The following is a 22,429-nucleotide window of genomic DNA, read 5'->3' on the forward strand; positions in this document are numbered from 1 at the left end:
AGCGAATTTCCCAGCTGCACATTGCACTGCTTAGCCTCTCCTCAGGGTGCACACCTGAAGATAGGGGAACTTGCAATGGCACATCAGGGATTCCCCAGAAGTGCCTCTGAAAGCAGAGAAATCCAAAGTTATCCCATCTGCAGAGATGTCACCTGTTGTCCTGCATGTAGGGTACATCTGTTTTGTTCAATGAAGCGGATCAGCTGCGCCTGGACGCATCCCAGCACAGATTATCTGCTTCATTTGGATACATCTGTTTATGGTCTTTGTTACCAACAGAGAAGACATATTTTTCTAGAATGGGAAGAAGAATATGTTGGGAGCAGCTAATTTTATTGCCATAGTACATAAAACCATGGATGGATATATATGAAAGAATGCTAGGATATACTTATTAACATTCCTGATGAAGTAGGTGTATCTATCCAATATAACAAGAAAGGTTTTGTCTGATGGGCAGACACGTTGCTATTAGGTAAAGGAAAAATTTAGGTCACCACTTTGACTTCAGTTCAAGTATTCTACAACCTGAATTTTTTTTAATACTGGCCTTATTCTGAAATTCATCAATGGTGTCCTGCAGGTGTTTTTTTTGGACAACAATCAGTCCATCCTTGCCAAAAGGGACTACTTTACTTGATTTTCCACTTGCTGAAGTTTAAAAGGTCATGCATTTGGTACCCTTCAAACAAACTACTTCCTCAGTGAAAAAGGAGTTTATACAATTGGCAATGGAAGTGAAGAATACCAAAGGTAAGTTATATGAATTTCAGCAAGAGAGGCAGTCTTGAATAGAGATTATTTGAATATGCTAGAAAAGTACCCAGGCACTTCTTAAAGTTAGGAAGCTGCCTCCTGGGTAAGAAAAATCAGAATTTTGGGGGAGTAGCTTTTTCCTAGTGGCAGGCATTTATCTCTAAGAGAGAGAGAGAAAAGACAACCACACCAGCAGTTCTATCTTCAAAAGCAGCCAAATTTTCACACAGAGAATTCCATTTGCAGATGAATAAGTCAAGTCCAGCTCAGCAGTTGAGCAAAATTTTCCTTGTGCTTTGATTTTACTCCCCTGCCTTATGCATTCCATTTAATTCTACCCAGGCCTCATCCTCCCACCAGAGACTATCCTCAATCCCAAATCAGATTTTCTTCACATGGAAATTCAACACAAAACAGTTTAAAAACAAAACAAAACAGTGGTTCAACATTTTTTCTTTCAGAATTCCCCATCCTCAAAAAAAGTTTTTTTTCTTTTAAACAAAAGACTACTTAAAAAAAACCCCACAAACAAAAAACAACTGTTTTTCTAATATTTATGTTGAATATTCAATTTTACCCCTTTTCTCTTTTCCTTATCGAGTGAAAAAGAATGAATGTCTGAGAGTTTACATACATGACTATATCCCCTCCCCCCCACCCACATGCTTTTCTTGCTTTATCAGTGTTTCTTTTTCCATTCTAACCTTTTCCAGAATTAAGGATCTGGAGGAAGTTTGCAAAGAATGGAAGGATGTAAATAAAAAAGAAAGCTATAAGGAGTATAGAAAGAAACAAAATAGGCAGTAGGCCTGTGTGAAGCCCCAAGTATTCGATTCAGATTCAGTGGGACAGTGATTCAATTCGGTGATGCAAGCCACTGTCTCAATTTGATTCAGCTGAACTGGATTAAAAAAATTCAGCAGCAATTCAGAGATTCAGCCATAGACTAAACAGGCAGCAATCCTCGACCATGCTGGACACAGCTGCCTCCAGCTGATAAGTCTGTTCTGGTGGGCAGAAGGAATGGGCATGGGGAAGGGGATACATCAATGCCCCCACAGCAAGGGAGCAATTGGGGTTGGGGCTGGGACAAGTTGCCCAGCCAGGGTGGTGGGAGCATAGGACTCGGGGAGGGGGGCTCCCACCACTGCATGCCGCCACGTGCCGCTGGTCCAGGAGGGCATGCAAGTGGGCATGTGCCCCATGATCAGCAGGGGGCAGGCTGCACTATGGATGGGTGGCAGAAGGCACTGGGGGTGAGAGCTATGCCCTCCTGCTGCTCGCCCAGCCAAGGTGGGGAGGCATGGTATGGTACCACTGCACTGCCTCAGACAAGCAGCATGCAGCAGTGGAAGCTACTTCAGCCTCCCCACGCCTTCAGGGCAAGCTGTGGCTTCACTCTGGCTCGGCAAGCAGCAGCAGGGCATGGGGGCCAGCACATGCACCTGGGTTGGGGTGACCCAGCAGCAGGGGCTATGGGGAATCTTAGGGTGGCTGCAGCCCTCCCATAGCTCCCGCTCCACTGTGCTCTGTGATACAGGCAGAACCAGGGCTGTGCTCTGGGCTGTGGCTGGGGCTCTGGCTGTGTCCTTCCCTCCCCCCACGACAACAGACTTACCAGCTAGAGGCAGCTGTTTCCACCGTGGTAAAGGACTGCTGCCAATTTAGTCTATAGCCAAATCTCTCCGAATTGATTCAAAGGCTTCCAATTCAATTTGGACCTTTTAATGGGTCTCCTGATTCAATTGAATCTGAGAGGAATTGGCTGAGGTCATTGCAGGACCCCTGGTACGACTTTACAAGCACTCATGGTGCTCTGGTGTGGTGCCAGAGGACTGGAAGAGGCTCAAGGTGGTTCCCATCTTCAAAAAGGGGAGGAAGAAGGACCCAGGAAATTATAGGTCAGTTAGTCTTACCTCAATCCTGGGCAAGCTTTTTGAGAAAATTATTCTAGCACATATCCACGAGGGGCCAGCAAGGGAGATTATGCTTAGGGGCAACCAACACGGGTTCATTAGAGGCAGGTCCTGTCAGACCAACCTGGTGGCCTTCTATGACCAGTTCACCAAATCCTTAGATTTGGGGTAGCAGTAGACATAGTCTTCCTGGACTTTTGGAAGGCCTTCGACACTGTCTCTCACCCCGTTCTCATTAAGAAACTGGGGGACTGTGGTGTTGACACCTACACAGTCAACTGGGTTGCCAACTGGCTGGAGGGCCACACCCGGAGAGTGGTGGTGGATGGGTCATTTTCGACCGGGAGGGATGTGGGCAGTGGGGTCCCCCAGAGCTCAGTCCTCAGGCCTGCACTGTTCAACATCATCAGTGACTTGGATGAGGGGGTAAAAAGCACCCTGTTCAAATTTGTTGATGACACTAAGATGTGGGGGGAATAGGCTGCAATCAGACCTAGACAGGTTACAGGGGTGGGCAGATCAGAATAGGATGGGATTCAACACTGACAAGTGCAAGATGATGCACCTGGGGAGGAAGAACCAGCACCATACCTACAGGCTGGGGAACTGCCTTCTCATCAGTGCAGAGGCAGAAAAGGATCTTGGAGTCATCATTGATGCCAAGATGAACATGGGCCGGCAGTGTGGGGAGGCAGTCAGGAAGGCCAACCGCGCCTTGTCATGCATCCACTTATGCATCTCAAGCAGGTCCAAGGAGGTGATCCTCCCCCTCTATGCGGCACTGGTCAGGCCGCAGCTGGAGTACTGCGTCCAGTTCTGGGTGCTGCACTTCAAGAGGGATGTGGACAACATGGAGAGGGTCCAGAGGAGGGCTACTCACATGATCATGGGGCAGCAGGGCAGGCCCTACGAGGAGAGGCTATGGGACCTGAACCTGTTCAGCCTCCAGAAGAGAAGGCTGAGGGGGGAATCTAGTGGCCTGTTACAAACTAGTCAGGGGGGATCAGCAGGCATTGGGGGAGTCACTGTTCCCCCGAGCACCGCCAGGAGTGACCAGGAATAACAGTCACAAGCTGGCAGAGGGTAGATTTAGACTAGACATCAGGAAGTGCTACTTCACAGTCAGGGCAGCTAGGATCTGGAACCAACTTCCAAGAGAAGTGGTGCTGGCTCCTACCCTGGGCGTCTTTAAGATAAGGCTAGATGAAAACCTTGCTGGGGTCGTTTGACCCCAGTACTCTTTCCTGCCATGGCAGGGGAGTCAGACTTGATAATCTGCTCAGGTCCCTTCCAACCCTAGAAACTATGAAATTCAGATTCAGAGATTCAGCAGCCAAATCAGGCTGAATCTCCTCCAAATTGAATCAGCTATCAAAGCTCCACACAGACCTAATAGGCAGATGAATACTTTATTGCACTTTTTATTTTATTATGCCATATGGCAAAACTTCACAGTTTTTCACGAAATATTTTGCAAAAGAAAGTTTACAAACGAACAGTTACAGTTCTAACCCCAAACAAAGTGGGAGGGGACCTTATAAGTGTTTCAAAACAATTGTTTTTCCCTTATTTTTTGACCAGATGCCTTCTTCAGACAAGTTGAATTACAGCTAACAATCACTGGAGCCGAAGTCGTTTACCAAAAAAAAGAATGAGAAAGAGAGTGAGAGACTGCCCTTAATGGTCATCTAAGGTGCTGTTGATACCAGGTTTTACTGGGTATATATGTTCTACATGGGTAGAATTCATTCATAAAATGCATTTCATCAACAGGTTTGCCAAACAAATACATTGAATCTTTACACCATGCTTGGGACATTAGACGCACAGTAGTTTGAAGAATACAATCATGTATGTGATATTTTGATTTTGGCATCAATTGAAGAACCCCATCTACTTCAGTAAACTGTACAGAAAAAGTGCAGGGAGTAAGAACCACATTCCAATCCCAGCTCAAACTCAATAACACAAATGCTTGACTGAAGAGAGGCTAGATAAAGACTGTTGTAGAATGGTGTAAAAATATACTACATACAAGAACAACTTGCAATAATGAAAAACCTAACTCATTTTAAGACGAACCATGGTCAGTTTATGGGGGGGGAGGAGAAATAATCATGTTGGCCTTAATGGAAACTGGACTTGATGACTCAAGTCTCCTTGAAGCTTTTGTTCTATACTTCTTTAGTCTCCAGTATCCTGTTCACCCTTAAAATTAATAACTCTAAGTGCATACCTGCCACTGTTGTTTAAACGACAGGTGCTGATGTCTTCATTCATCTCTTCCTCAGGCAAAATTTCATTTCAGTCACTAGAAGTTTACTAAAATGAAAGCTCAGTAAGGACACTGGGAGTTGACCCATGTGGTCATTTGGCTAGTCACAGACTGTAAATTATGCAAGTGCTTGTACTGCTATTAGAGAGAACAATGGGTTTTAGGACGATTTCCTGCAAGGAGCTTCCTCTCGGTGTTTGCTTTGAGTCACCTTCACACCTTTCATCAATCCACTTACTAGCTTATTAAAAATACATAAGCAGCAAAATGTTACCCTCTAGTCATTCAAGATGTTTCCAGTTCATAAAACAAATAAGATTTACCCAGAACCTCAAGTGAAGATCCCCCTCCTCCAAGATCTTACCACCAGAAAAGGGATGGCAGTGATGACAATATTAATAAACAAATAGTTGCAAATATTTGTTATAAACAACTAAACTGAAAATAATTGTGTATGGATAAAGCAAAGATTGGCATAGCAACACCAAGATTAAATATATCTTACAGTCCTTCTCATTTAAAAAAATCAACATGATTAGGTCAAATCATGGCCTGATGAATCACTAAGGGCACTGAATTCAATATAGTAAGTGTCTCACCTGTTGGGCTTAAGATGTTAATTAGAATTGTTGCTGCACCTCTATTATCTTAAGTCTTCTACATCCATGCCCATAAAACAAACCATGGATTAGATGCAGTAAATGAGGAGAGGTTATAAATTAATCTAAACTGATCAAATGTAATGAGTAAGTAGAATCTACATAGGAAGGCAAGGCACGGGAACACCATATCTTCCATAACTTATCCTACTACCTTACTTAGCTATATTCACCATCATAATTACTACAAGAGCTCTTCACAAACTGAGGATACCCCATGCTCTAGGAATCAAACCATCGGAACAGGTAGAAGGTCACTACGTTGGTACAGACAGCAATGAAGGAAAATAATTCCTTAATACTTAGATTAATATTAGCATGCTTATTTAACAAAAACAAAAGATAAAGGAGGGCAAAATGCATCTCAACCATTTTGCAAGTGAGTGTACATATGTGCACACCCACTTACGAATTGTAAAAACAGTTTCAAACAACTCTTTTACAAAATGTTTAGGTTTACCTAGACATGTTCTTGTTTTCAGTGTGTTCAGCCAAGTTAAGAAAAAAAATATCAAGATTATATTAACTTTGCTGACTTTAACAAAACTATGCAGTTAGCTTGGTTGCTAGAAAAAAGGTAGTAGACAACACATAAGGTGTTTCATTGGGTTTTAATGATTGAGGTGGGGAGAAGAGGATAACCTGTAATGCTATGGAGAACTATTCTTTTTCAGATAATTGGTCAGGAATTGTGCCAGTCTTAAAAGCAGTCTCTAGTTCCTGCACTTCATTGGAGGGTGAGTGACAGCTACAGTGACTGTGTTACAGGACAGTGGGGAAATAAATTGCTCCTGGACTTAAGAAAAATGGGACACTAGCTGATCCAGCTTCTCAGATTTTGGCCAGGCTCAGCAAAGACTTTGGAGGTTGCGACTTATTCATTGCATAAAGCATTTACATTTTTCAATTGAAAAGTACAAAAATAACCCTTCCTCAAATCACCAAATATATTTTATCTGCTTTCAAGAAATCCAAGTTGCTAATTTTAGTCGTTTTAGCGACAGGGTCAATACAGCTATAGCAAGATGCTAAAAACTGAATTCCACTACTTCTATTACATTGTTAACACAATGGATTATGCATACTATGCAGCTACAGCTTTTTAGCCCCTTTAGTTATTTGACTTTCACGGACTCAGTCCTCAGCCATGAGGACAATGGGATTGTACATAAAAATCCCCAGGATGAACATGAAACCTAAAGATTGTACTTGCAATCATTTGTGGAGTGAAAATGCCCCTAAAGTTTAATTAATTAACTTCTGCTGGTGTTTTAGAAAGTACATGGAAGCATCTATGTACAACTGGAACCATAATGTTAAAATTTATGCCCAGCATATTCTAGGGCAGGAGTCCAAAAGACAGACATGGCCTGCAGCACTGTATTAATCTGGCCTGCAAAGCTACCTACAGATCTGGAAATTTGGCTGTGGGGAGCAAATCTTCAGAACTGGGGGGGGGGCCTGCGGTCTTGCTTACTGGATCCAGTGCCCAGGACCAACACACAGGGCCAGGTAGAGGTGACACTGGGCTTCAAGGCCCAATCCTGGCACATTGGAGGAGGGGCTGTGCCAGACCCATGGAACACAATCCCAGCATGCAGGAAGGCAGCAGGTGGTGCTGGGCCACTGGGACCCAATCCTGGCATGTGGAGGGCAGGAGGGGGCAATGCTGGGCTCTGTGGCCCTATCTGGCCTGCACATAGCCAAAAGATTGAGCACCACCATTCTAAAGGAATACAGGAACTTTTCTGCTTTATTAGTCAGTAATGTAAAGGTCAAATAGCTGACAGTCTACATTCAAATGTCTTGAATGCAGCTCTGTCACGTACATTAGTATTGCATTAGGTTAAATGGCTCTGTTTGGTTATGGGAACAAGACATTAAGAAACTATAATGAGCTCATCTGATGAATATAACTGTCCTCAGCATAGCACTGCTGTAGTAAGACAAGCTTAATATTTTGCCCTGATTGCTACCTTTCCTTCAACACGTTTGCCTTATAGCAAGATCCATTATGGTGTTTTGACCAGAAGAAGAAGTGTTTTCAAGGAAATACTAAGGCACACTGTATCGAACTAGGAATTAGTCAGAGCCTACTAGTTTGCTTAACTATCAGTATCACTGAGAACTGTACTGTAAAAGGCATGGTTGTCAAGGTCATGGCATTTGCCTTTCTTTGAAGGAAGGTAAATACCGATTGGTTCTTTCTGAAAGGTTAAGGGAGGGAGCTTTGCACTTGATTAATGTGTTAATGGAGCAGTTCAAGTGTCTGAAGCTGCCTCTTCTGTAGTGCCAAAAATATAGCCAATAAGCACCTTTGAATGACTTTGGGTGAGGGTTTTCATGAAGTTTGTCCTAGATGTAAAGGACAATGCTAATTTCTCTATGCCTCCATGGACAATACCATTCTGCAGACATATATAAAGCAAAACAGAGCCTCCATCCTCTCCCCACTCACCTAGTAAACACAGACTCTACTACAGGACCCAAATCAATGGCTTAAAAAGGGCCTAATATGGGGGTAATAGAGATTTTTTCCATCTCCTCATTTAACATTTCAGACTGGGTAGAAGCAAGAACACAAAATCATCAAGAGATAACAAGTTAAGTTGAAACCAGACTGCTTCTCACTGTGTTTGTATAGTGCCAAGCACAGTGGGCTCCCAGCCTCAGTTCTGGATATACTTATTCACCAGAAATATCCTGGAGTTATATTAATAAAATTAGCCTGCATCTTCTTTTAGCCTATCATTTACAAGTTTAAAAAAGTATATCAACTTAAAAACCCTGAAACCTTCTTGCCAACCTCTCTTTGGAAATCATTGCATTTGCAGAAAATCCAAACTGCTTGTGGTTTTTGAAATCTAATCACCCATTCCCAAAACACTTGCTTTCAAAAACCAATTAAAGTTGCTAAGTGATAACAATGTACTTACCTATCATAACACTTCAAAAAAAAACCCCAAGTACTTAAAAGCACAAAAATGAATAATTAAGAACATCAATCTTATGCTGCCCACAATATAGCCAATTTGTACCTATTTCATCACAACTCCATTAAGTGTCACCATGGATTGTTTTTAAAACTTATTATTTTTATATCATGATGCCAACGTCTAAATATTTTCACGAAAGGGATAAGTGGTGTCTGGATGAAAGCTACTGAGAATCAACTTCATTAAAGTTATTAGAGTTTCTCAGAGAGTGTAATATTTACTCAATATTTAGAGCTAGATTTTAGTAAGCATTGCACTGGTGATGGGATAGGAGATGCTGGAGACTTACCAACTTAAATTATAGATAGTAGAGATCACGAAGGGTTACAAAAGGAAGCCAGAATACAGGGGAAAACCAGAATACAAAAGGAGCCTTGTTCTTTTTTAATTCATTGTAGTCTCGCTTCTCAAGAAAAGAAAAAGAAAGTCACTGTGATTTCCAAACTGCGTTTCACAGTTAAGCAGATAAACCAATTCAACAGACTGCACATGGGTTCATGCTCATGCTTGGCCCCTTTAACACATTTCTGCCCAAGGACAACTGCAGGAGTGAGGACATATCTCATCATCTAAACAATCATAACTAAGAAATACTAAAAATTGATGTGCGACAGATTTCACAAGGAGATAGAGTAAAATAAACTGAATTATTGTTGTGAATTATCCATTCAGCTCCATATAATATGATTTGAACTTCTAGATGTAGATTTTGGATCCAGCCCTAAAAATGTTGACTACTGAATGTAATGGTTATGACTACAGGCAGTACTGTCAGGAGTGCTAGCAAGAGCAGGCGCAAATTAGCCTTTCTTGAATTCTGAGACTCAAATAATTTGTCTTTACTTATTTGGGGGCAAAATTGTTCCCTTGTTCCACAAACAGCTCTCCCACAATGGCTCCACATGCTGATCCAGGGGAATAAAAAAATATCCCTTTGTGCTCAAAGGAGGAATTTCCAGTAACTTTTGTTCAAACACTTATTTTCCCTATGCAGGAATATTCTTGTGCCAAGAACCATATAGCTGAATAATAAAACTGTGCAGTGTTTGAGCAAAAAGTAGTCAACAGATAGCTGAATATCAAGACATGGATGATCCTCTAAAGTGGTTTATTTAAGGCATAATAACTGTGAGATGGCAAAGCACACAATTAGCCAAGTGTATTACTGGTGTTTGTTTCCTTTCTTCTTGTAACAAGGCACTGAGATGTGCCTGCTCCTTGAACAGAGCAAGCAGCTTGAGAGGCTGCTCGAAGGTGGCAGAGGGGATCTAATGAGGGGCTTACCTGACCAGAAGAGGGCTCAGGCTGGAGCTCTATGGCTAGGGACAGACATTATACATAAACCAGTTTAAGTGATCAGAAACTGGTTTAAGCCTGTAACAGAGCCAAAGTTCAGCGCACATAAACCAGTTTCAAAATGGCCAAAACCAATTTAAAATAGACCTAGAGGAATATATTATCAAACGTAACTGATTCAGTTAACATGAGTTTATTTCATTATTGGTTCAATCTACGCATCTTAGAGAAGCCTGTGAGGATTGAATTGATTTAGCCTCTGGTTTTTTGACTGTCTGTACTTAGCCTATAAGCTCAGAGCCTGCAGTGGTCAGGGAGTCTCTCCCCAGCAACCATGAAGTGAGGAGCCCTAGTTGCAGGGCTCCTGAAGGGACCTGGATTGAGCTAAACAATGCTGCAGGCCTGGGAACAGAGGCAAATTCCCTGGGCCAAGAAATTCTGGGTTATAGACAAGTGGCCTTTGTTTTATGTTAACTCCTAGAAGGTTTGAAGTGCCTACCAGAGGGACCATGGGCCCAGGGAAGGGCCAAGCTAGTCTGAGAGCCCAGAGGAGGGGCTGTGTGCAGGACTAGAGGGTCCACGAGTCCAAGGGGACCAAGGGCATAGGCGAGGGTATGCACACTGGGAGGTGAGAGATGAGGAAAGTTTGCCCTCTTAAAAGGGTAGGGGGCTTCTTCTGTTGTTTTTGTTTCTGTTATAGCCCAGGGGCTTATGGTTTATGTCACTGTTTATATCAGTGGTTTGTGTTGGGACTGTAAAGGGTGGGCACATGATTACCTTGAGCCCTGCCAGGGACAGGCTGAAGGCTTGAGCTACTGTTGAGTCCAGAGAAGGGCAGCATGCAAGGCTGCAAAGCCACACATGGACCAGGAGCCCAGACCCCAAGACAGGCACAGTCACATAAGTGATTGTTGAGCCCAGAGTGGGCATAATGCTACATTAGACCCACAGAACCAGACAGGGGCCCAGCGCCCAAGAGGGGTACAGCTACACTAGGGCCACGGGCCTGGGGACTGGAAGGGACAAACTAGAGCTAGCACCTCAAAGCCAGGTCCAACACAATGGGCCTGGGCTAAAAGGCATAGCTGAGAGGAAAAAAGGGTAGCAGGCAAGAAGGCCAAAGCCCAACCAGTGAACAAGGATACAATAATATCCACGAGGCTTGGGGCACGGTGCAGAAGAAAAGGAGCCATACAATTTGCCCTTAAGGCTACAGGTGCTCTACAGGAGCCTAGTTGGGCCAGGAGGGACCTACCAGGCCTGAGGGCTGGATTGAGACCCAGTGGTGAATTGCTACAAGTAAGGCTTACCCTAAAGCCTTTTGGCACGCTCCCTTAATCAACCTTTAATATTAAGAACAAGGCATGGCAGGAAAGCAATTTAGGTAGACTGGCATTAGAGTTTGAGCTGGGCAGGAGCTTCAGGGCCACTAGGGGAGAGCCATGGCCACCTTTGTGGCCATGAGACCTGCTACGCCTCAATTATCAGGTGTTGGCTACAACTGGAAGTTGGATTCCTAGCTTGGTAAGAAGAGAGTTTGATTTCATTTGGCAAGTTGTCTATTCCCATGACTTCTGTGGTGTGTAGAGGTATAAATGTTGCAGAAATTTATCCTATGAAATTAGCCACTTTTCCTGATCATTTTTGATGAACTGTAGAATCTGTTTATGAAGAGCAAGTTTTTTTTAGAAGTATACTTAGGCTCTGTCTATCAGCACTTTCGGAGGACTGATAACAGACAGCTTTAAAACAGGATGGGTGTGCATATCTGTTCCTTTTTGCTGCTCTCTTTGTGCTGAAAGCTGCAAGAGAAAAGTGGCAGGGAAGAAATCAAGAATGGATAAGCCCTACATATAAACTCTTCCTCTTAACATCTACTCTGTGCCACTGTGAGACACTCAGTTAGACAGACCTGTGTGGTATTTCTCATGCTCTTAGAGTCTATATCACCAAGCAGAGACAGAGACAAGAGCAATAAGATAAGGCAGCATGCACTGCTTAGTTCTGTGCTCCAAATTACAGAGGAATAGATAGAAAGTTGGTACAAAACGAATGCTTGATGTTAGAACTGCTGAGAAATAAATGAGTGATTTCCTATGTTGCTGAAGAAGCAGAGCAAGTCAAAAAGGATGGTTCAAAAAGAGGTTATCTGTACATTTTGCTATGCCATTTACTTCATAGATGACATGCATCATTGTGCATAGAATGTGCACAAGACTTCAAGAAAACCCCAGGTTTAAATTATTTTTTAAGATGTACATAAGGATGGTTCAGGCAGAAATGATCCTACCCTGAGCTATTCTATCTGAGGTCCCTTCTAGCCCTATTTTTCTCTGATCCTAGCGGGTTTTGTACAAGATAAAAGCAGTTTCATCTTCTGGACCTATTTCTGTTTGGCTTTTAGGCAGAAGAATTGCACCTGATTTACATCGGCACAAGAGAAATGAAAAGCATCCCCGCACTTAAAAATGGTGGCGAGGAATACCTGCTGCCGTTTTTACATGCGGGGATGCTGATGCATAAGGCGCAGCAGCGCTTTAATTAGAGCGGTTCTTGGAGTCACTTTGAAGTACCATGCCCCCACCCTCCCCCACCCCATCCCTGGAACATGTGTAAAAGTGCCTTTAAAAAAAAAATTACTGTTTTCAAAGGCCATACCTACTTATTTGCATTCTATTTCTGATGCGTCTTTTCTTTCTACATATTGGTGCTCTTCAAAAAATATGCTGATCTAAATATCAGGTCCTTCTCAGAATTGTTCTCAGTATTGTTTGCCCTTGGTGGAGTTCTCAACCTCATGTGATGAGTTGCTGACATCATATTTTAAAACCATCTTAAAACCATTTTGAATTCATCCACACACATGCGGATACTTGATTCCACACCTTGTGCTGCTGCTACCTGCCCCCCACTAATGCCTGTGCCACGCGCCCTCTGGCATGTGGCAGGTTACCCCAGGGATGATTGGGGACACTGGGGTCAGCCTTACCTGGGGTTCTGGGGGCCTCTTGGGGCTGCAGCAGTGGCAATCATGCTCCCTATGTGCTACTCTGCTGTTTTTTGAATGGGCATTTTTTGACCCCTGGATATCCAGCTGAATGTGTGGTATGTGGCACCATAGATGCGTCTGTAGCACCACATACCACATAGCCACAACTGTCTGGACACAGCCTCTCTATATAATCAGTTTAACTATGGCACTCAGATTCTTGAAAATAAGAAGTTATTAAATTCATAGCAAGTGTTCAGCACTTACAAGCTGGAAGAAATACACGCTTTACAAAGTGAAGAAGAGTCCATAGATAAGCAGGCTGTAGTTTGCTAGCTGAGGCACAGCAGTTGATTTATACCTGATTTCAGGAATAAGAGACTATGAACACCATTCAGTTTCTCTGCCTTCAGCAGTATTGGAGAAACAAGAAACCCAGATCTGTTTCAGGAAATTCTTTCCTAGTCTATGTGAACTAAATTAATACAAGACTAAAGAATGCAAGAAGTATTTTTGCACTGTACACACTATGCTTTAGTATAGTGGGTCAAATTCAGCTCTGGTGTATGAACGTATTAAGCGGCAGTAAAAACGGCTTATTATAAACTTGCACTCTGATGTGAATAAGGCCACTGGAACTAATTGTGGAACCTAGGGATAAGTCCCATCTTAGCACAGTTTGGTTACTTGAGGAGTGAAATGTTTTTCAACAGAGTATTTCTAGGTTGTCCTGCCAGCAGAGAGCACATCTCACTGTTGCTTCAAAGTCGGAGAGTGCTCTCTTGTATGCTGCCCAGCCTGGCACACAGTCCCTCTACTACATGAGATGTATGTAGCATTCACAAGAGTGACAGCTCACCAAGTGAGCACTAGTAGCTTAAATTATCCTATTCTCTTTTCCTCTGCAGCCACCGCACCTGTACAACTACCAGAAAAAAGGCAGCATCTAGGGCTGAAATGCCAGAGAACTTTCAGGAGAAAGGAATTTCCTTCAGGTCCTTTCTTTCTCCTTTTCAACAAAAAAGACTCTGCTTCCTAATCACAGACAGAAAAGCCTTCCTGAGGATCATTCTACAGAATAATGAATTAGCAATAACAAGTTTTCCAAGAAATCATCTCCTCTTCAAAAATGATCTCTCTCTATTCTATTCTCTCTGGGAAGAATGGGAATAGATTCTCTGGTTTATATATATATTTTAAAAGGCCAAATCAAAGATTTCCCAGCTTTAAAGAAAACTTATATATCTTAAGGAAAACTAAAGCATCACATCTCTTGCTTTAAGGACACAGAAAGTCTACTCATGGCAACTGATATATGAACCCTATCATTATTTACAACTTCCTTTAAAATCAGCAACACCTCTTTACAAGTCCTGTTACAATCTCTGATTTCATCCAGCTGCATTACATAAAACAAAGCACTTAAGCAGAGGGGTTTTTTAGTTGCACATACAGCTGACCAAATTTTGCCCTTTGTTATACTGGTTAAGTCTTCCCCCTCTGCTAATTTCGCACCTAACTGCATGGAGAGTTAAGAATATTTACCCATGAAGCGTTAGAATTTTTAATTTAAATATTTATTATTAAAAAGACTACCCTCCCATTCCACATGAAATCAACAAAGTGAAAGCACCATCAAGTGAAAATCAGATCCACTGAATCTAGTGAAATAGCATTGACTTCAGTGAAGTATTTGAAAGCAGTGTTTCTACGATGCAAGATCACACATATCCACTATCTTTATCCCAAACACTAGTATTTCTTGCTTCAATAACTCAATGAGATGCATACCAAATTTGTGACTAACCACGTAAGTTATCAAGTCATTCTTTCCACAACAGGGCAACAAGGATAGAGGAGAAGCAGTATATATCTTGACCCTAGTAAAGCTTTTGACCATTTCACACAACAGTCTCATAAGTATGTCAGGAAAGGATGGTTCATATGAAACTACTGCAAGGCATGTTAGTAGAAAAACTGTACCCAAGCAAGAGCTATCAGTGGATCACTATTAAAATGGAAAAGATATATCAAGTGGGTCTTCACAAGGTCTATCCTGGACTCCTATGATCCAATATTTTCATTAGAGACTTGGATGCCCTTATTAAACTTCTAAATTATAGAATGATAGGGTTGGACATTACCTCAAAGGTCATCTGGTCTGACTACTAAGATGATAGCAAGCTGGGAGGGGTGCAAACATGCTAAAGGAATGGATTACAATACAAAACGACCTTGATAAACTGTAGAAGCCTGAAATGAATAAGATGCAGTTTAATAAGAACACATGCTAAGTACTACACTTAGGCAGGAATACTTAATTGCACAAAATTCAAAAAGGGAAATGATTGATTAAACAGCCATTCCACAGAAAAGGATCTGGGATGGATTAGTGGAACAGAAACTGAACTCAAGTCAGCAATGCCAAACTACTGCAAATGAAATCAAACATCATACAGGGATGTATAAATAGGCATGTCCTACTTAAAACATATGAATCAATCTTTCCATTTTACTCCCAACTAATAAGGTATCAGCTGGAGTACCACATCGAGTTTTGTGCATCAGCACAAAAGATGTGGGCCAAAAGGAGAAGGTCCAGAAGAGAGTGATAAAAATGATCAAGGTCTAGAAAACATTAAAATAATTGAGTTTGTTTATTTTAGAGAAAACTTAAATATGATCATAGTCTCCAAATACGTAAAAGGATATAACATTCCTCTTTGATCTAAATTATTCTCTATATCCATTAGGATAGAAAACTTAAGTAATAGGTTTAAACTGCAGCAAGGAGTGATTTAGGATGTATCCTAAGGAAAACTCTTCAGCTATAACAGCAGTTAAGCAGTGGAACAGATTACCTAGGGAGGTTGTGCAAGCTCCATCATTGCATGTTTTAAGAATAATGCAGACAAACATCTATAAGGAATCTTTTACATATACTGGAGTAATAGCTTTGGGTAGGGGGATTGATTAGATGGCCTCTTGGGTCCCTTCTGGCCTTCATTTCTATGATTTATCAAATACCATTCTTCCAGGAAACTTAAAGTAATGTGGTATTTCAGGTAATTAATACTATAGCCATAGTTTTATGATTTAAGTGACGCAAATAGTGTTCCTTTATTTTTATTGTAAAAAACTAATTTTACTTGGTATGTAGGTAACAAAGGAAGAAAAATGAGTAATGTCACTAAAAATCATGGATAGTTTGGATTAACTTGTGCATAAAATCTCATAAAAGTCTATACACCACCTTTTAGATATATTTTGCCAAATTCTCCCGCAGGACCTTTGGTACATAAACCCAGAGAGGCATTAGAAGAGTACAATATAGGACTCCTTCAGCCATGCTTTGGTGAAAACAACAGGGTGACACCTGAGGGACTGAATTCCCACCTAACTCTATCACATTCATCATCACAAGACAGGTTGGTTAATATTAATTATGTAACATATTTTAACAGTAGGAAGAAGATCAAAGCTCTTTATATAGACTCCAAAGCAACTAGACACAGAACTGCCTGTAGTGCATACACACGTGAAGTGCTGTAATTAACCTTTCTCTGGTAAAAATTGTGACTTGTAAATTTTAAAGCCCAAATAAACTGAATTTGGAAGTCGTAATGCACCTCCTCTCTTACCAGGCTTTGCATCTGCTGAGAAGACTCAAGATGTATTCAGAGACAAAGATATGGTGTTTCTGCAGCTTTACTAATCATCTTTCCCCTCTTCCACTGCTCTAGTGCTCATGCACATTTTCTCTGAAAACAACAAACCAGATAGAATACAACCTGGATCACAGACCTTCTGATATATGCATATTTGAATTTTTTATTCAACCCTTGCAATTTTGTCATCACTATATAAGGATGCATGTATGGGGGCCGGGGGTGGGAATCAGGAAATCACCTTGGCTGATATAACTTAAGAAATACTGTACCCAATTGCAACCTCCATGAGAATGCTGCTACCTCAGATCAATTCCATTTATTTTGGCCACACTACTACAACTTGTCACAAAAATCAGAAACAGATCCTGTAAGCGAGCTATAATTCAGCATTTCTAGAAATGAGCTTTTCAGTACCAACAACTCTTTATGGATTTTGCCTTTTTACTATAAAGTAAAACTGTAAGCTTGCATTAAATAGTCTGGATTTTCTCCATAAAATAAAAATAAGCCATATGAAATTATGTCAGATGATTGAAGTCTATCCATAGAACAACTATATTATATACAGTGTATGCATACCTATCGTTAGCATGAGTACACTGGTTATAAGAGAGAGGGCATTCTGCTTGTATATGCTGAACACACCATTTAAAATAAATGGTTGCAGAATTTACTGCAGATGGTATGATTCAAAGGTATCTGTTTGTGATTCTTTATCTTGTTGCTTAGGATTTCTGAGAAGGAAATTATGCTGATAATTATTTTCTCTAGAAATTCAAGGCACAATAATCACATCAACTGATGTATGTATTTTGTTATTTGTTCTGCTGCTCCATTTTGTCAGGATGACTATCATATTCAATATCCTCGGTTTATTAGCATCCTGCAGTAATGTATTTAAGTTGGAGATGTTATTGTATCTTTGTACTGAAGAAGGAAAACTAATACAATGAAATTCAAAGGAACCCATATATCTTGAGTAGAATCCTATTTTACTGTATAGGCCCAAATAGCACCCAGCTCCGTAACTGCCGCTTTGACAAGTATACACATTTGCAGTCCTACTCCATGTTCAGTCTAGATGCATAAGCATTCACACAGCTACTTCAACACATGCAGTAGGCCATGCAGAGACCAAGAAGATACGTAGCTCTGTATATGCATATGCTGGCCAAGTCACAAAATAGTATCCAGCAAAACCCACAAATAAACCAGTAGGACTTGAAAAAGGAGGATTCTCCCATGCTTTTAGCCTGATAGCCAAGTGGTTAGGACACTACCCAAGGAAGTAGGAGACCCCAAGTCTACCCTCCCCTCCTCAGAGCAAAGTTTGAACTACACCACTCCGACTTTCCAGAGCAGTTCCTAAATACCAGGCCACAAGTTAGGAATTTATTCAGTGCTCTCTCCAGCCCTGCATCTGGGGACAGAGACATGCAGCTAGCCCTTGAACAACCAAGAGAGGGAGATACCCTCTCCTTCTTTTGAGTGAGATGGATGCTGCTCTGAAAGAGTGGGGAACCTGGATTGTAGCCTTGCTCCCAATGGGGCAAATACCCACATTGCTCAGCATCCATCTCATCCAGTGAAATTAAATGCGACATGCAATAGCTCATCCTTAGGAGGATGACTGGAAAGGGAATTAGATAATACTGAACCTGTTCCCTGGTAGTTAAATCAGAGACAAGCGGGTTCAAAACCCCTCTGGGTAAGGAGGACCTAAAACCTGGATGAGAACCCTAACTACTTGACTGTTAGACTAAAATCCCTCTGTGCCCCAATTTTAGGACTTATGTGCCCGTGTGGACCCTGAGTGCAGCCTATTACACATGCTCAGTAACCATGTGGGCATGTAAGTGCCAAAATGGCAGTTACACCAGTGGCAGTTTCCAAACTACGTAAGTAAAGTGAAATAGGATTCTGCCCGTTTGTGTGCGTTTAGTTGTTAAGCAATATATGCAATTTCTTCTTCATATTTTTTGTTGATTTAAATACAATTTAGCAGCAGATTCATTTTACAATAAAATTTACTCAGTACAGGCCAAATCCTAGGGCCAGCAGTCCCAGGGATCCTGAACCCCAAGTAGTGGCCTATGGAAGACCTTAGTCTTTGGAAAGACAAAGAGAACAGACTACATGTCCTCTAATGCTTGATGAAGGCAGTCTCCAGCCCACCTGCCTTGTATTGCAATGTAATGCGGAAAAGCATTCTGCACTTGGCTTGCTTAGCATCTGGGGTGGGGGACAGGCAGTTGAGGGTTTTCTTCTGCTGAAGAAAGTAAGAAGGAACTATGAAGCCAGGTAGCCAGAAGTCAGATTCCTGGCCCTGAAGTGGAGTGCATGTCAGACACCTGAAATAGAGGCCTGGAGAATGGCTTGTTCCCACACTTGCTATACTGAAGGAAGGGTAGAGATGCAAGGGAAAGGATTAGGAAAGGGTTCCATAAATTTTAATCATGATCTTGCAACCCACTTTTAAAATTAGATGAACTTTGTTCCTTTCCCTTGACCCCTTTCCCCATCAGTCTCAACCTTGCCTATCTGAGATTAAATTCATTAAAAACAGGCATAAACCAAACGTTTCACTCTTAAATCTAAACTTCCTCCAAGTTTTAGATTAGACATATTACACATGCATATTGAAGAGCCTTTAAATGAGAGAGTAATTTCCTTTGTATACAAGGATGAAGTGATGCAAAAGTAGAGGGGGAAGAAATGGTACACATAATACAGTGCTTGGACTTAGTCTCCTAAATTAAGTATTTTTTAAAACATTATCCAAAATCTAATTCCCATTTTCCCCAAGGTAATTTCAGTTCCTAGATCACTCAAGCTTTCTGTAAACGTTATCCTGGAGTTCGTTCAAGTCACCAAAATTGTGGCTGGTTTGATCAGGGCCTGTTTAAAATATAGAAATCTGTGGCCTGATTCTACATTCACTCAAGTATTAACTTCTCTGACACTGTCTCTGTCGTAATGTAAATGTCAAAACAGGAACTCAAAAGCAGGTCTCGACTCCCAGTCCTCTGCTCAGATTACCTCAGCAGTTAGTTAAACTTACCAAAATACAGATGGATCACGAAGCCGGCAAATTAAGATATTTTCAGCATTATAAGTTGTTTCTACATAGTATGAAATCCTGACTAACACAAATACATACACATTTTAGCTTGCTCTAGTTACCTCTCTTCCTTTTAAAATGTTTCATTCAGTAACTTCCAAGCTAAAATGTGAGCACTGAGAGCTTGAACCTTCAAGTGCTGAGTTTAGCACCTTCAAAAATCACCTCCTTATTTTAAACACAGCTCAATTTTGTCCTAACACTAGAACATTTGCTAAAAAAGCTGTTATAGTGTAGGTTCAGATTTCTACAGAAGTTCTTGTTTTTTCAACACTGTTATTTTTAGCATTTAAAAATATCAAAGCCATTCATGGTTTGCCATCCTTCTGATCTTCCTTTTATATCTTGGGGGGTTGATGATGCACATCATCAATGCAATTCATTCCCTTAAGTCAGAACTGCAGAGATCTGAGGATCTCATATTCCTCTAATAGAAAATCCTTCTTTCGCTTGTGGCACTGGAGCATGAACCGAATGCAAAGAGCGGGTATAATGGTTTTAACAAGAATGCTAAGTTAGAATTTCAGTTACGTTCCCTACTTTAATAATCAAGAAACCTAGTACTGTGCCAAATTAATTTTATAGTTTCTCACATCTTATAGTTACACTTTTCTGAATGAAGGAAAGTAAAGCCTGTTTTTGTTTAGCCATGTTACAATAAAGAATATTTCTGGTGAAATAAAATGCATGGACATTAACAAAATGGCATTTAGAAAATAGCTAACATCATGAGCAGACATTTGTGCAGGTGGAATTAGAAAGCCAGATTATTTTTTCCTTATACTTGAATATATATTAAATAAATAATATATGTATATGTGTGTATATGCATATATGTACATATATCCTCAGTTAAGAAATCAGACAGAGAACTTCATAATATGGGAAACAAGGCTAGAAGTTTCGCTAACCAGTTTTCACTGCCACCAGGGGCTATAAAATTAATTTTGTCTGTGCACATTTCCTTTGACAAACTAATTTAAATAGCCTTAGCCTCATTTATTTTCTAAACATGGGCGATGCTTGGCCTGGATTGCCTATACACCCTGAAGGATGAGGGAGTGGGTAATTGAAGGCTTGGATACACTGGGCTATAACATAATTTATAATATGGCCATATGCTGTTGAACACAAGGACTTTAAATATTTATACCCACTTCCAGAAAACTCTGCCTGTAGAGGTTGAGGCAGAGGGGGCTATGGCACAATGAGAATCCAACTCTGAACGTAGATAGGGGTGGTAGTGTTTAGCACTGTGTTTGTTACCACAACTGTTGCTCAAATTCATGATGCAAAAGTTGTGAGAATGACTTTGTAGTTAGCAAACCCTTCGATCCCTCTCCTGTACTCCTTATCACCACCAGGTGGCTCTAGTCCCCCTCTGCTGCATGCTGGCCCTCCTCTGACACATACTGATTAATTATAGATAATTATACAGTATGTGATTGTATATACACTGTAGTATATGTTGTATGATATACATTAATATATAATGGTATATTGTTATAATAAAGTATATAAATAATGTACTGCACTTCCCCATAAATTTGACTGCCATGTGATGGAGGATGCCCACAGCAGGTTTGCTTTCATATCCACAGTGATGCAATGAAGCCAAGTAGGAAGTTGTCTCACATACAGTTGTCATTTTTTTGAAAAGGAGCTTTTCAGCTGGAGAGGCAGGAATGCAAATGATTCTCAGCTTGTAATTATCTGACTAGGTTCACCCCAGGTGATGCACAAAGTGAAGGTTCCTCCTCCTGAGCATGGATTCGTGCCTTTGGGAACAGAAAGTGGTTTCTGTTGTAAGAAAGCGGGTTTATGGAGGAAGGAGGACCCGGGAAACTATAGGCCAGTTAGTCTTACCTCGATCCTGGGTAAGCTTTTTGAGAGAATTATTCTGGCACATGTCCACGAGGGGCCAGCAGGGGAGATTATGCTTGGGGGCAACCAACACGGATTCATTAGAGGCAGGTCCTGTCAGAACAACCTGGTGGCCTTCTATGACCAGGTCACCAAATCCTTAGATGCAAGGGTAGCAGTGGACATAGTCTTTCTGGACTTTCGGAAGGCCTTCGACACTGTCTCTCACCCCGTTCTCATTAAGAAACAGGGGGACTGTGGTGTCGACACCTACGCAGTCAAATGGGTTGCCAGCTGGCTGGAGGGCCGCACCCAGAGAATGGTGGTGGATGGGTCATTTTCGACCTGGAGGGATGTGGGCAGTGGGGTCCCCCAGGGCTCGGTCCTCGGGCCCACACTGTTCAACATCTTCATCAGTGACTTGGACGAGGGGGTAAATAGCACCCTGTTCAAATTCACTGATGACACCAAGATGTGGGGGGATGTGGGCATGCTAGAAGGGAGGAATAGGCTACAATCAGACCTAGACAGGTTACAGAGGTGGGTGGATGAGAATAGGATGAGATTCAGCACTGACAAGTGCAAGGTGATGCACATGGGGAGGAAGAACCAGCACCATACCTACAGGCTGGGGAACTCCCTTCTCGTCATTGCAGAGGCAGAAAAGGATCTTGGAGTCATCACTGATGCCAAGATGAACATGGGCCGGCAGTGTGGGGATGCAGTCAGGGAAGCCAACAGCACCTTGTCATGCATCCACTTATGCATCTCAAGCAGGTCCAAGGAGGTGATCCTCCCCCTCTGTGCAGCACTGGTCAGGCCGCAGCTGGAGTACTGCATCCAGTTCTGGGTGCCGCACTTCAAGAGGGATGTGGACAACATGGAGA

At 41.7% G+C, this 22,429-nt stretch overlaps 1 protein-coding gene across 1 annotated transcript in view; it reads left to right on the plus strand.

Moving 5' to 3' along the window:
- Positions 1-731: 731 nt before the first annotated feature.
- Positions 732-22,429, plus strand: part of LOC149873657 (uncharacterized) — a 74,384-nt gene continuing 52,686 nt past the window's right edge. Inside the window, exon 1 of the mRNA XM_090036724.1 lies at positions 732-753. Coding sequence (XP_089892850.1) covers positions 732-753 — 22 coding nt within the window. The remainder of the gene's footprint in view (positions 754-22,429) is intronic.

Source organism: Crocodylus siamensis, chromosome 1, assembly GCF_052110815.1.
Source record: "Crocodylus siamensis isolate JL-2025a chromosome 1, ASM5211081v1, whole genome shotgun sequence".
NCBI classification, from domain to species: Eukaryota; Metazoa; Chordata; order Crocodylia; family Crocodylidae; genus Crocodylus; species Crocodylus siamensis.